The sequence below is a fragment of the Ornithorhynchus anatinus genome, chromosome 16, assembly GCF_004115215.2.
Source record: "Ornithorhynchus anatinus isolate Pmale09 chromosome 16, mOrnAna1.pri.v4, whole genome shotgun sequence".
Classification (NCBI taxonomy): Eukaryota; Metazoa; Chordata; class Mammalia; order Monotremata; family Ornithorhynchidae; genus Ornithorhynchus; species Ornithorhynchus anatinus.
In genome coordinates this window covers 10,540,755-10,553,031 of record NC_041743.1, presented here as the reverse complement: position 1 = coordinate 10,553,031, position 12,277 = coordinate 10,540,755, and the positions used below count along the sequence as shown (strand labels likewise).

Here is a 12,277-nt window from a genome sequence, read left to right as displayed (position 1 = left end):
CAGAACACTGTACTAAGTGCTTGGGAGAGTACAATGCAACAGAATCAGTGGATATGTTCCCTGCCCCTAATGAGCTTACAGTCTAGAGGGGGAGACGGGCATTAATATAAATAATTTATAATACATAATTTAAAGATATGTATGTAAGTGCTGTGGGGTTGGCGGTGGGGCGAATATCAAATGTCCAAAGGTCACAAAACCAAGTGCAGAGATGACACAGTAGGGAGAGCAAGCTGGGGAAAAGGGGGCTTAATCGGGGAAGGCTCCCTGGAGCAGATGTGACCTTAATAATGCTTTGATGGTGTAGAGGGCAATGGGCTGGTTTATATGGAGGGGGGAGAGAGTTCTGGGCTAGGGAAAGGACGTGAGAAAGCGGTTGGCGACAAGATAGACGAGATAGGGACACAGTGAGTAAACTGTGATAATCTGATGAAACTTTATAAAGAGGAGGAAAGTCATTAAACTGAGTCGCCCCCATCTTCTTGCCTGAATTTCCACTGGGCAAGGAGAGCAGTGGGGGAAGCAGATGACAGAAGAGCACTCTCTGAGTCTGCCTCAGGGAGAGAGTAAAATCTGCAGGGCATTTCTTTGTGGCTTTCTCTTTTCTTTCCCCCAAGAGAAAGACTCACACTTGACTAAAGCTGAATAAATTCTCCATGTACCTAAGAAAAGCGGTTTGGCTCATTGTCAACCCAGGGAAGAGAGAGAGAGCTGAAAAGGGTGGCCAGCCTAGGGCTTTCTCCTCTACTTTCACCCTCCCAAAGAGCATCTTCTGCCCCACCAGGTTCAAACCACCCGAAAGAAATAAGAACCAGAAACAGGCTGTGTCCTTCCAGCTGTGACTTGTCCTGCTCTCAAACAGTGGTGTGTTTGAGTTTTTTTTTTATTATTTCCCCCTGGAGAAATCCAGATAATCTGTTCAATCCCCCAACCTTAATCCTTTCCCCGCCCCCCTCCCCCCCGACCTCACATCTTTCAGAAACATGTGAATTCTGGAGAGTGAGAGCCTCCGCCTCAGGCAGCTGCCAGCAAGCTGCAGTACTGAGAGCGATACGGGCTGTGCCATCTCTTGTATGTGCCTCCCACCGACTGTGTGTGTGTGTCTGTGTGTCTGTGTCTCATCTGTAAGAGCATTCCCTCTCCCCCCTTTCTTCTTCTCATCCCCCCCTTTCTCCTCCACGCCTTTTCTTTTCATGAGATGCAGAGCTGGAAGATGAACAGCAGCATGTTGCAGCAGCTGATCTAGAGAAACTGGGGTCAGGCTGGCAGCCCCTCTACTCTCCGATGTACCAAGAGGCAGCAGGCTCTGCCCCTCAGGGCCCCACTGAACCATGCCCGTCGGGTACCTGCCAGAGCTGCGTCTCGCCCGCGATGCTGCCAGCCACCAGGCAGGTAAGGGACGCGGCGATGGTTCCAGAGGCCTAACTCCCCCAAGGGTCCAGGTGCCCAGCCCCTCGGGGAGCTCAACTTCTGGTCCAACCCTTTGGTGGCTGACTGGACCACTCTTCCTGGAAGAGGCCAGCAGGCCTGCTCGGGACGGGGAAGAGCTGCCCACTGATGCAACCCTCATTAATTTCATTTCAGCGCCTCTCTGAGTACGCTAATCCCTGCTTCGCCTGCCGTGAACCGGCTGGGAAGTGCGATCCTGCTGCCTCATTAGCAGCTGCTAAGACGCAGATTCCTTCCCTCTTTCCCCTTGTTCTCAACCTCCCCCCTCCACCCCCTACCAAACCACTCTCCTGGACCTTCAGATGCTGGGTCTCTGGCTTTTTCGGGGCTATTACGTCTTGTCTCAGCAAGATTAGAACTGGTCTCTTGGCACAGTGCTAATAATAATTCAGGCTGGTATCTGGAGGTATTACAGCTTTGCTCTATTTTTAGTTTCATTCATGTTTTTGTTTAAGATGGATCTTTTTTTATATATATAAAAATCATTGTTCAGGTGGTTAATACCGTTGTGACTAACACTGGTGATCCCTGTGCCGCCACAGGACTTGAAAGTAAAACCATCCGGAGCTTGATAACAATATGTTGGAGATGGCAGATTTCTAAACATTTGGCAGAGAGCCCACTGGTAGCCCTTGAGAGGTTCTGAGGACTCCGTTGGGGTTGTATAAAGATTTCTCCCAGTGTTTCCCCCTTCCCGAAATTAGATAGCCTGATGGGTGACTTCCTCGATGGATGAAGTGGTTCTGGTTGCTTGCTTGACTAATTGATTGTGTGCATATTTAATGAGCATCCTCACTGTGCTAGGTGCTGGGCAGAGCCTGAGACACTTGAGAAGCAAACCACTGAATGTCATGGGATGTACGACACAGGGAGATTCTCTTTGAGGGTTGGGTAGGTCAGGGGCGGGGGTTTGGGGGGGTCCTTGGTTGGGATGCCTGTGAAAGTATCCAAAGCATCATTGGAAGCCAATGGAGAATGAGAAAGAAGAGTGTGGGGAGAGATGATGTTGGCTTTATTACTTGGGCGCTATCAACTCCTTGGCCCACTCAATCACAGAGGCCTTCCTGGACGAAGAGTGAAGCCTGCGCACGATGCTCTAATACCTAGGACAGCTCCATTCACATTGTTGGGGCTCATGCTCATCATGAGGAAGATGATGCCAAATGGAACATGGAAGCAAGAGGGATGAGCATTCCTGTCTAGAGCTGATTTCATTTCTTTCCCTGAGGCCTCCTCACTTCTGACACAAACACAGAAAAGTCCCTTAGAGCATGGGGTCTGTGGAAAGACACCCTCCATGTTACAAGGAGCTGGAGTTAAAGGAAGGTAACCAGGGAGCAGCAGCAATAAATGGGAAACAGTGTGACCCAGTGGAAATGAGCACAGGTCTGGGAGTCAGAGGACCTGGGTTCTAATTCTGGCTCTCCCACTTGTCTGAGTCTCTGCCTTGGACAAGTCACTAAGCTTCTCTGTACCTCAATTCCTTAATCTGTAAAATGGGGATTCAATAGCCGTTCTTCCGCCTACTTAGAATATAAGTCCCTTGTGGGACTGAATATCTTGCATCTACTCCAGAGCTTAGTAAAGTGATTGGAACATAATAAACACTTACTAAATACCAAAGTTATTATTATAATGGACACTGGGGTGGCGGGGGGAGGCGTCTGGTACAGTCAACAAGGGAGCTGTATTTCTCTCTTGAAAGCAACTCCTGATGCACCTCCTGGACTGCATGGGGTGGGGTGGGGGGGCACCGTGAGACATGCCAGACCTCTGGAGTTGGTATTTATTTAGTTATGGTCATTTATATTAATGCCTGTCTCTTCCTCTACACTATAAGCTCATTGTGGGCAGGAAACGTGTCTACCAACTGTGTCGTATTGTACTCTCCCAAGTGCTTAGTACACTCCTTGGCACACAGTAAACACTCAATAAATACCATTGGTTTATTGATTGATTGATCATGGTATTTATTAAGTACTTACTATGAGCCAAGCACTGTGCTTACATTCTAGGGTAGATGCAAGATACACTGTTCAATCACGGTCCTTGTCCCACATGGGGTTCAGAACCTAAAAGGTAGAGCTAGGCAGAGATCTTATCCCCATTTCAAAGCTAAGGAACAGAGGCATGAGGCGGTTAAATGACTTGCTCAGGATCCCATAGGCCAGAGACAGAGTCATACTGAACTCTGATCACCTGTCTCCCATGCTCCTTCCACCAGACCACCTGCATTCTGAACCAGTCACCGTGCAGTGTGCCAGGGCTAAGTGGTGGGAGCGGGACCCGGATTGATGGTAAGGGTGGAGGGAGGAGTAACAGCAGGCTGATCCACAAACCCTGCTCTGGCATGATTTCCTAAGACCCCCTCCTCGCCCCGGCCCCAAAGAACCACTGGCCCAGAAGTGAATTGGGAGGGGCATGAGGGGAGGCCAGACTGACAGTTTATCTGGGCTTTAACTGCAGGAGACCAGTTGGAGTTTTGAGCCGATCGGGTGGCAGGCTGGGACTTCGAACAGAAGAGGCACAAGGGCTTTAGAGGTGGGCAGAGTCAGATAGCTATTGCATCCCTAACCTTCAGCCAATTTCCCTGATGTCAGCCCACTGGGCAGAACTTCCACAGGACATGCCCTAGTGGATAAGAGCATGGGCCTGGGAGTCAGAAGGACATGAGTTCTAATTCAGGCTCTGCCACTTCTCTGCTGTGTGACCTTGGGTTAGTCACTTCACTTCTCTGTGCCTCAGTTACCTCATCTGTAAAATGAGGATTAAGACTGTGAGCTCTATGTGGGACAGGGACTGTTCCAACCTGATAATCTTGTATCTACCCTAGCACTTAAAAATTGCTGGACAGACGTAAGCGCTTAACAAATACCATCATTATTATTAAGTCTCAGTGATTGGTAGCCTCACTTGGGATCTCACTAGGTAGGTCTAAGGCTGTAGCAGAGGGAGGCCTGGTGACTGGAGTTCTTTGCTTCTCCTTCTCCCCTGACTGTGGAAAGGCAGGGGAAGGGCTGCAGAACCCTGGGTCATGCATCAAGCCTCTAGGGCATCCAATCTGAAGTTAGGATTAGGGCCTCAGGGGTAGAGACTTATAACAACTTGTGCCTGCTTGTTCATCAGAACCTATTGCTTTTGGGATTTAACGCCCTTGGCTCAATAACTCACAGAGCTTTTCATCTTGTTTTTCCTTTCCTTTCTTTTGGTTTCTCTCTGTCTCTCAATTCCACTCGGTCTTCCTGGGTACTCTGTGAGGCTCCCCTCTACCTCACAGGGCTCGAGGAGGATTCCCAGGATGGTGACTACAAAATGGCTTGAGATCGTTGGGGAAAGGCCTCAGAATGGGGAACAGTGTCTGGGGGAGCAGAAGTCTCTGATTTGGGGGGAAAGGGAGGGCAGCAACGCTGACAGGTTTCATTTTTCCTGCATCCTGCAGCCACACAGTGCCCTGCGCAGACCAAAGAGCCAAGGGACCCTCAGTCAGAACCCTGTCACATGGAGATTTCCCAGCATGCTCTGGGGGTGGGGGCTCCAACTTCCCTGCTAAAGAGGAATCAGTCAGAGTGGGAGAGGCATTACCATGCTCTCATCCTTGACCCCTCGGCTCCCTGCTGCCGTTAATCCCCCAACCCCAGTGGGACAGGCTGCTGGGGATTTCTCTTTGCAGCACATCTGGAAGGAGAGGAGTACAAGAGGAGAGCAGGGAGCAGGCAATTCTGAGTTTGCAGGCTTATTGCTGCAGTCATTTTAAACAGGCTTAAGGAGAACTCATCTCCTAGTTGAGGGTGGAGGGAAGGGGGAGGAGGAAGCAGAGGAATCTGATCTGTTGTGTTAACTGCAGTCAGCAGAAGCCCCAGAGGTAAATGACAAAGTCTTTCTCCCTGACAGAGAAATGAAGGTTACAAAGCTGGGGTACGGGCTTGAAGCTAGAGAAGGATAGAATCACATTTTCAATTCCATAGAGCAGTTCAAGCTGGTATTCATGCTGTAGGCTTTTCAAATTGTAGTCTGCCATCTCACCACTTCTGGCATTCCAAGACTCTCAGGCAGGGAACGTTAATACTCTCCCAAGTGCTTAGTACAGTGGTCTGCACAGAGTAGGTGGTCAATAAACACCACTGATTGATTGATTCAGAATCTGCCTTTATCACCTCCCTAAAGGACTTATCCTGTGAAACAGCCTTCTGCTACTCTCATCTATCTCTCTGTCCTCCTAGCCAAAGAGTCTGACTCACACTGGCACCTAGTAACCCTCTTATTTCATTACCCTCTGATTGCCAGCATCCCTATTTGGCAGCCTCCACAGACACTCCACTGGACACTTGGTAGCTAACCCGAAAGGCTCATTTCTCATCTAAAATGAGGACCAAAGGTGTCTTTCACAGTCAGGGTTGGAGGGGCACGGGGAGGAATGGGGCTATTGCTGTTTGAGACCAGGGCTGGACTATCTCCCTTTAGTCAGCCAAATCATTATCCTTTCCAGGCCCCGAGGTGGAATTACAAGAGGGCAGGGCTCGTAGATAGACAGAATGTCAGTCAAGTCCTTCATGTGACACAATGTCATTTAACATTCAATTAGTATTCAATTTAGCATTCAAGTTATCTGATTTAGAAAATTGAATGTTAAAAATGACATAAAGTCAGGAGGATAGGTAAAGATCACAAAGAGCTAAGTCCTTCGTTTTATGGATTTTTACAAAAACCCAGCTCCAGCCAGACACTGCCACTAGAACTGGACAACGTCACAAGTGTCACTAAAGCCCCCACCCAGTAGCTGTTCTCTCTCTTATCCAACATCAACCCTTCCTCCACTTTCTTCTCCTTGTTCATCCACCAACCCCTGCAGCCTCCTACTCGCTCTGCCAACTACTCCCCCCGCTTCTCTGACACACCCACTATTTACTCCCACCCATTCCCTTCTTCTGTTGCCAAGCCCCACTCTCTCCCAAATCTCATGTTCACTGTACTGAGGCAATTTTGGCTTTAGAGAAGCTAGAGAGAGACAAAAATGATTAAAGGGATAGAAATTAGATCTCAGGGAAAAGATTAAGGAAATTGGAATTGTTTAAACTAGAAAAGGCTGGAGGGAAGACCTAGTCATTTTCTCTAAGTATATGAAGTGGTGGTGAGGAAGAGGAGGCTGGCCAGATGTTTTCCAAGACCTGAGGCCTGTAATAGAGGGGATGGCCTTAAATTACTTCTGGAAGGATTCTACTCCGACATGAAGAAGCAGCAGTGGATATAGCACGGGCCTGTTAAAAGGACCTCAATTCTAATCCTGGCTCTACCACCTGTTTGATGTGTGACCTTACACAAGTGTCACTTACCTTCTCTGGGACTCAGTTACCTCATCTGTAAAATGGGGATTAAGAGTGTGAGCCCTATGTGAGACAGGGACTGTGTCCAACCTGATTAACTTGTACCTGGTCCAGAGCTTAGAACAGTGCTTGGCACATAGTAAGCACTTAAGTATCATAATGATAATGATACCAATCATTATTAATAATAATAATAATTATAAAGATCTTCACAATCTGCAGGATGATAAAAGACTAAAATGGACATTCAAGAAATCCCTGAACATCGCTGTGGAAAGATCAGGCCACCACCTGTCCTGGGTGGTGCAGGGCTGCAGGGGACTAGACCAGATGACCTTTCCATGTCCTTCCTTGGGTTGTATTTTTAATGTACGTTTCATTGTCACTTGCAGTTTATCTTCCTTTTTCTTCTGAAGTAATCACTTCTGTGTTTTCTCATTGTGCATCTTTCTCAGTTAATCAGTCAATTATTCAGAGGTATCTATTGAGCTCTTACTGGGTGCAGAGAACTGTACTAAGCTCTTGAGAGAGTTCAATAGAGTTGGTAGACATGTTCCCATGCTTCTTTTCCAATTTGCCTCATCTTTTTTTCTCTTTCTCCGCTCTCTATTTCTCCTTTCCTGTTTTTTCTCTCATTTCTGCCCCTCTTTTTTAATAATACTAATTATGGCATTTGTTAAACACTTACTATGTGCCAAGCACTGTTCTAAGTGCTGGGGTAGATACAAGGTAAGCAGGTTGTCCCATGTGGGGCTCACAGTCTTCATCCCCATTTTACAGAAGAAGCTAAGTGACTTGCCCAAAGTCACACAGCTGACAAGTGGCAGAGGTGGAATTAGAACCCACGGCCTTTGACTCCCAAGCCCGTGCTTTTTCCAGTAAGCCATGCTACTTCTCCTTTTGCTTAATCTCATTTGCTCTCCACTGTGAAAGCCTCAGCCCTCTCTTCTTCATTCATTCATTCAATAGTATTTATTGAGCGCTTACTATGTGCAGAGCACTGTACTAAGCACTTGGAATGAACAAGCCGGCAACAGATAGAGACAGTCCCTGCCATTTGACGGGCTTACAGTCTAATCGGGGGAGACAGACAGACAAGAACAATGGCAATAAATAGAGTCAAGGAGAAGAACATCTCGTAAACACAATGGCAACCAAATAGAATCAAGGCGATGTACATTTCATTAACAAAATAAATAGGGTAATGAAAATATATACAGTTGAGTAGACGAGTACAGTGCTGAGGGGATGGGAAGGTAGAGGGGGAGGAGCAGAGGGAAATGGGGGGAAAAGAGGGTTAAGCTGCGGAGAGGTGAAGGGGGGGCGGTAGAGGGAGTAGAGGCAGAAGGGGAGCTCAGTCTGGGAAGGCCTCTTGAAGGAGGTGAGTTTTAAGTAGGGTTTTGAAGAGGGGAAGAGAATTAGTTTGGCGGAGGTGAGGAGGGAGGGCATTCCGGGACCGCGGGAGGATGTGGCCCAGGGGTCAACAGCGGGATAGGCGAGACCGAGGGACGGTGAGGAGGTGGGCGGCAGAGGAGCAGAGCTTGCGGGGTGGGCAGTAGAAAAAGAGAAGGGAGGAGAGGTAGGAAGTGGCAAGGTGATGTAGAGCCTTGAAGCCTAGAGTGAGGAGTTTTTGTTTGGAGCAGAGGTTGACAGGCAACCACTGGAGGTCATATCCCATGCTACTCAGCACCCCCAGAAACCTGGGATCTCGGTGACTTCCATGTCCCCAGACCTGTTACAACCGGGGCATCAGGAGCCTGAACAGGAGTGGGCAAAATGGCGACTGCTACCTATTTGTTTGCTTGGTCCCATGCTAGTTCCCACTCCTGCTCTCCTCACTTTTGTGGCACTCAGTCAGTCACCCCCAGTTTAGGTGCAGACAGCGGAGGCCAGGATCAGTGTCTGCAGCGTGAACAGGCATTGTGATTATCCTGACAAATGGGGAGAGCCTGGCAGTGGCCCAGGAAGCCTATGGAACTCCAGGTCCCTGGCACCAAGGCCTCACTTGTTACCCGGCATTCCAAGCCAGCAGGCAAATGCCCAATTGTTCACAGGTGTGGTCTGACTCTGTCAAGTGTAATCCCAGTCTCCTATTTCTCAGCAAAGGATTTAAGGGGAAGAAAGCCCAAGAAGCAGTGGAAAACAGCCTTTCCAGAACCCTTTAATGAGAGCAGGATCTGGGCCAGAAATAGAAAGGGTAAAATGATGTTCACTCTCCAGAAATCCCAGCTGGCATTATGTCCTCAGAGAATCCCTTGGTCCTCTTCATCTTCTGAACTGATGCCAGGGAGGAATAGTGATGTCAGTGTTTCCAGTGCCTGGGGCCACCTGGGGAACTTTACCAAGATCTTTCCAAGGTGGTTTAATTATGCTGGAAAGTGCGCAAGTGAGCTAGGTTTCCAGCGGATGTCAGAAAAAAAAACAATTCTTTGGGAGCGGTAAAGATCTGACAGCATCATTCGGTCTCATTGAATCTCTGCATAAAATGGTCAAATAATAATAAATAATAATTATTATGGTACTTGTTAAGCACTTACTATGTACCTAGTGGATAGAGAACAGCCCTGGGAGTCACAAGGACCTGGGTTCTAATCCTGGCTCCACCTCATGTCAGCTGTATGACCTTGGTCAAGTTACTTAACTGCTCTGTTCCTGAGTTACCTCAACTGTAAAAGGAGGATTAGAACTGTGAGCTCCATGTGAGACAGGGATTGTGGCCAACCTGATTTTATATCTACCCACAGCTTAGTAGAGTGCCTGGCACATGTAAGCGCTTGACAAATACCATTAAAAAAAAGCACTGTTCTAAGACCTGGGGTAGAAACAAGTTATTCAGTCCCTGGTCCACATGGGGCTCACAGTCCAAGGGACTAGGATTTAACAGCAGATACATGGCAGAGCCGAGATTAGAACACAGGTCCTTTCACTCCCAGGCCTGTGATTTTTCCACTAGCCCATGCTATTGAAAGAATGAGACTCTAAATGACTAGATCGTTCTCCATTCTGCCCATCATCTTGCTATATGAAGGGGGGGGCCTCACCCCTAAAGGGGCTTCCTCTACTAAATGTGACTATAAGACCTCTTTGGGAGCACTGAAAAACTCTGTCGAGACCTAGAAAGTCCTTAAAGTGGTGGTTATTTGCTATGAGATGGAGACTCCTCTCTGAGGGACAGAATCTTAAATATATCCTCGGTGAGTCAGACTCACCCACTTAACAAACAATCTTGGGAAATGACAAGAATTTTAGATGCGCTGTGTTCCCTGATGGATAACGGAATCAATACCCAGCAACAGTCTCATCTCTGTCCAAACTGAAAATACCTGGAGGAAAGTATTCTTCTGCCCTTGCTGAGTCCTGGAGCCAGTAATACTTGGTCACCCAGATCTTGAGAGAAGAGCATTGCGGAAAGAAATCCTGGCTCCAGTCCGTTTCCCTAGAGTCTCCTGCAGGGCTAAGGGGCTTTAAGAGACATTCCATAAGTCTTGGGGTGAATATGGAAACCCTATTTCCCTCTCCCACAGAGTGGTCCTAAAGGAGGAACTACTTAGGAGCTTCCTGGAGAAGAGGAATTCTCACCAGGGGGCTGAGGGTTTATCCAGGGCCCTGGGTCACCGGAATGAGACCTTGAGTTCCCTGGTTCCTTTAGGAATTCAGGGGCCTCTGGGAAAATAGGGGAGTGAAACTCCCTCTGCAGCCCAACTGGGGACCATGTGGCTTGAGATTTCCTTACTTGCTCGAAGCCCGGGTTTGCATGAACCATGACATTGGTGATAAAGTTGCTTCGAGGCCAGAGCCCTGCATTCTTTCCTAGTGACATTCTCCTTCCTAGTGACGGTGGTTCCATCTTCCAGATAATCCACTGTGGTCGGATCCACTTTCCCTCTGGCAGACCACACATCACTCCACAGGGGAAATGCAGTGCAGATGGGATGAATTTTCCCAAATCTCAAAATGGAAAGAAGCAGACCTAAAATGCAAATTGGGCAAGGGGTTTGATCCTTGGCTCCATGCTTAGCCATTCTGCTGGGACTTGTTCTTGACTAGGAAAAGCTGCTTCTCCAAAAGAATCTTCTTGGCAAAAACAAAGTACCTGCCACTAAAGCAAATTATCGCCTGCGTACATCTCACTTAAACCTGAATTTTGTCACCTGCCCATAATTTCCCACTTGTCTCAGGCCCATTTGATTTTGCTACACTTTATTACTGATCCTTACAGATTATGGGGTTGGGTTCTGGAAGGCAGAATATTTCAGTACAGTACTGAACTGAGATGACAGAACTGGTTTTCACAGCTCTGACACAACTATTTGTTTTAACAGCAGATTTAGATGGGTTGTTATGGGCTAAGCATCCACTGAGCCCCCATCTTTCAATGTTAGTGTTGTTTCTATGTGGTACATTTATAGGGCAAAGCATGATGGAAGGGGTGGAGGAAAAGAGGAAAATGAGGGAAGATGGGATCAGTTGAGGGTGTGCGGGCCAAAGTGGAGGAAAGAGAAGATTAGAGAAGAAAGGATGGAGATGAAGAGTAAGAAGCTTATATAACACCTTTTTGCATAAATAGCTGAAAGTGTTTTACAAACAAATTTTCTTACAAATCCTCACTTCATCTCAGTTAGTTATAAGGTAGGAGGTGAGGATGAATCCTGAAATAATAACTTTCTATTTTTATAGCACCTTTCTCCAAGCTGTTCACAGAGCTGTGCAGACATCATCCAATGAATCTGCATAATATGCCTGTAAAATGGAGATGTAGCAGTTATTAAAATATCTATTATACAGATGGACAAACCGAGAAGTTGATAGGGTTTAACTGAGGACACACAATAAGTCAGGGTCATACCCTACTGGAGAGCTAAATGATCCTAGCTGGCAGGCCAGTGTCACTTCCACTAAATGAGATAGCTTCTCTAATGTGTAATGTTTTCACTGGGTTCCTTGGAGAACTCCACCTCTCTCTTTCTCACTCTCTCTCCCCGCCTCCCCCCACACAATCTCTCACCTCTTTGACTTTTTCCTCATTATGGACATGCTCAGGTAGGCACTCTGCTGCCTATATCATTTTCCTTCAAAAACATTCAGACCATGTTTCCCCACTTTGGTAGAAACCCCAGGGGTTGCCCATCCACCTCCACATCAAACAAAAACTCGTCACCACTGGCTCTAAAACACTCAGTCACCTTGCCCCCTCCTACCTCACCTCGCTACTCTCCTACTACAACCCAGCCCACACAGTTCGTTCCTCTAATGCTAAACTCCTCACTGTACCTTGATCTTGTCTACCTCACTGCCGACTTCTCGCCCACATCCTGCCTCTGGCCTGGAATGCCCTTCTCTTCATATCAGACAAATAACTGCTCTCCCCCACTTAAAAACCTTATTGATGGCACATCTCCTCCAAGAAGACTTCCCTGACAAAGCTTTTCTCTCCTCTTCTCCCACTCCCTTCTGTATCACCCGGACTTGCTCCCGTCATTGATCCTCCCGTCATTGGCTCATTTTAG

General features: G+C 47.6%; 1 protein-coding gene across 4 annotated transcripts in view; it reads left to right on the top strand.

Annotated features, from left to right (window-relative positions):
- Positions 1 to 1,034: 1,034 nt before the first annotated feature.
- The window catches only part of RGS8 (regulator of G protein signaling 8), a 41,802-nt gene continuing 30,559 nt past the window's right edge, over positions 1,035 to 12,277 (top strand). For 2 of the 4 annotated variants that reach the window (XM_029081006.2, XM_029081005.2), the window contains exon 1: positions 1,041 to 1,392. Coding sequence is in view for 2 of the 4 variants with exons in the window: in XM_029081004.2 (XP_028936837.1) it covers positions 1,285 to 1,392 (108 nt within the window). In the remaining 2 variants the exon portion in view is untranslated. Of the gene's footprint in view, positions 1,393 to 12,277 lie in introns of all 4 variants that reach the window. The other 2 variants (XM_029081004.2, XM_029081003.2) reach the window with 2 other exon arrangements.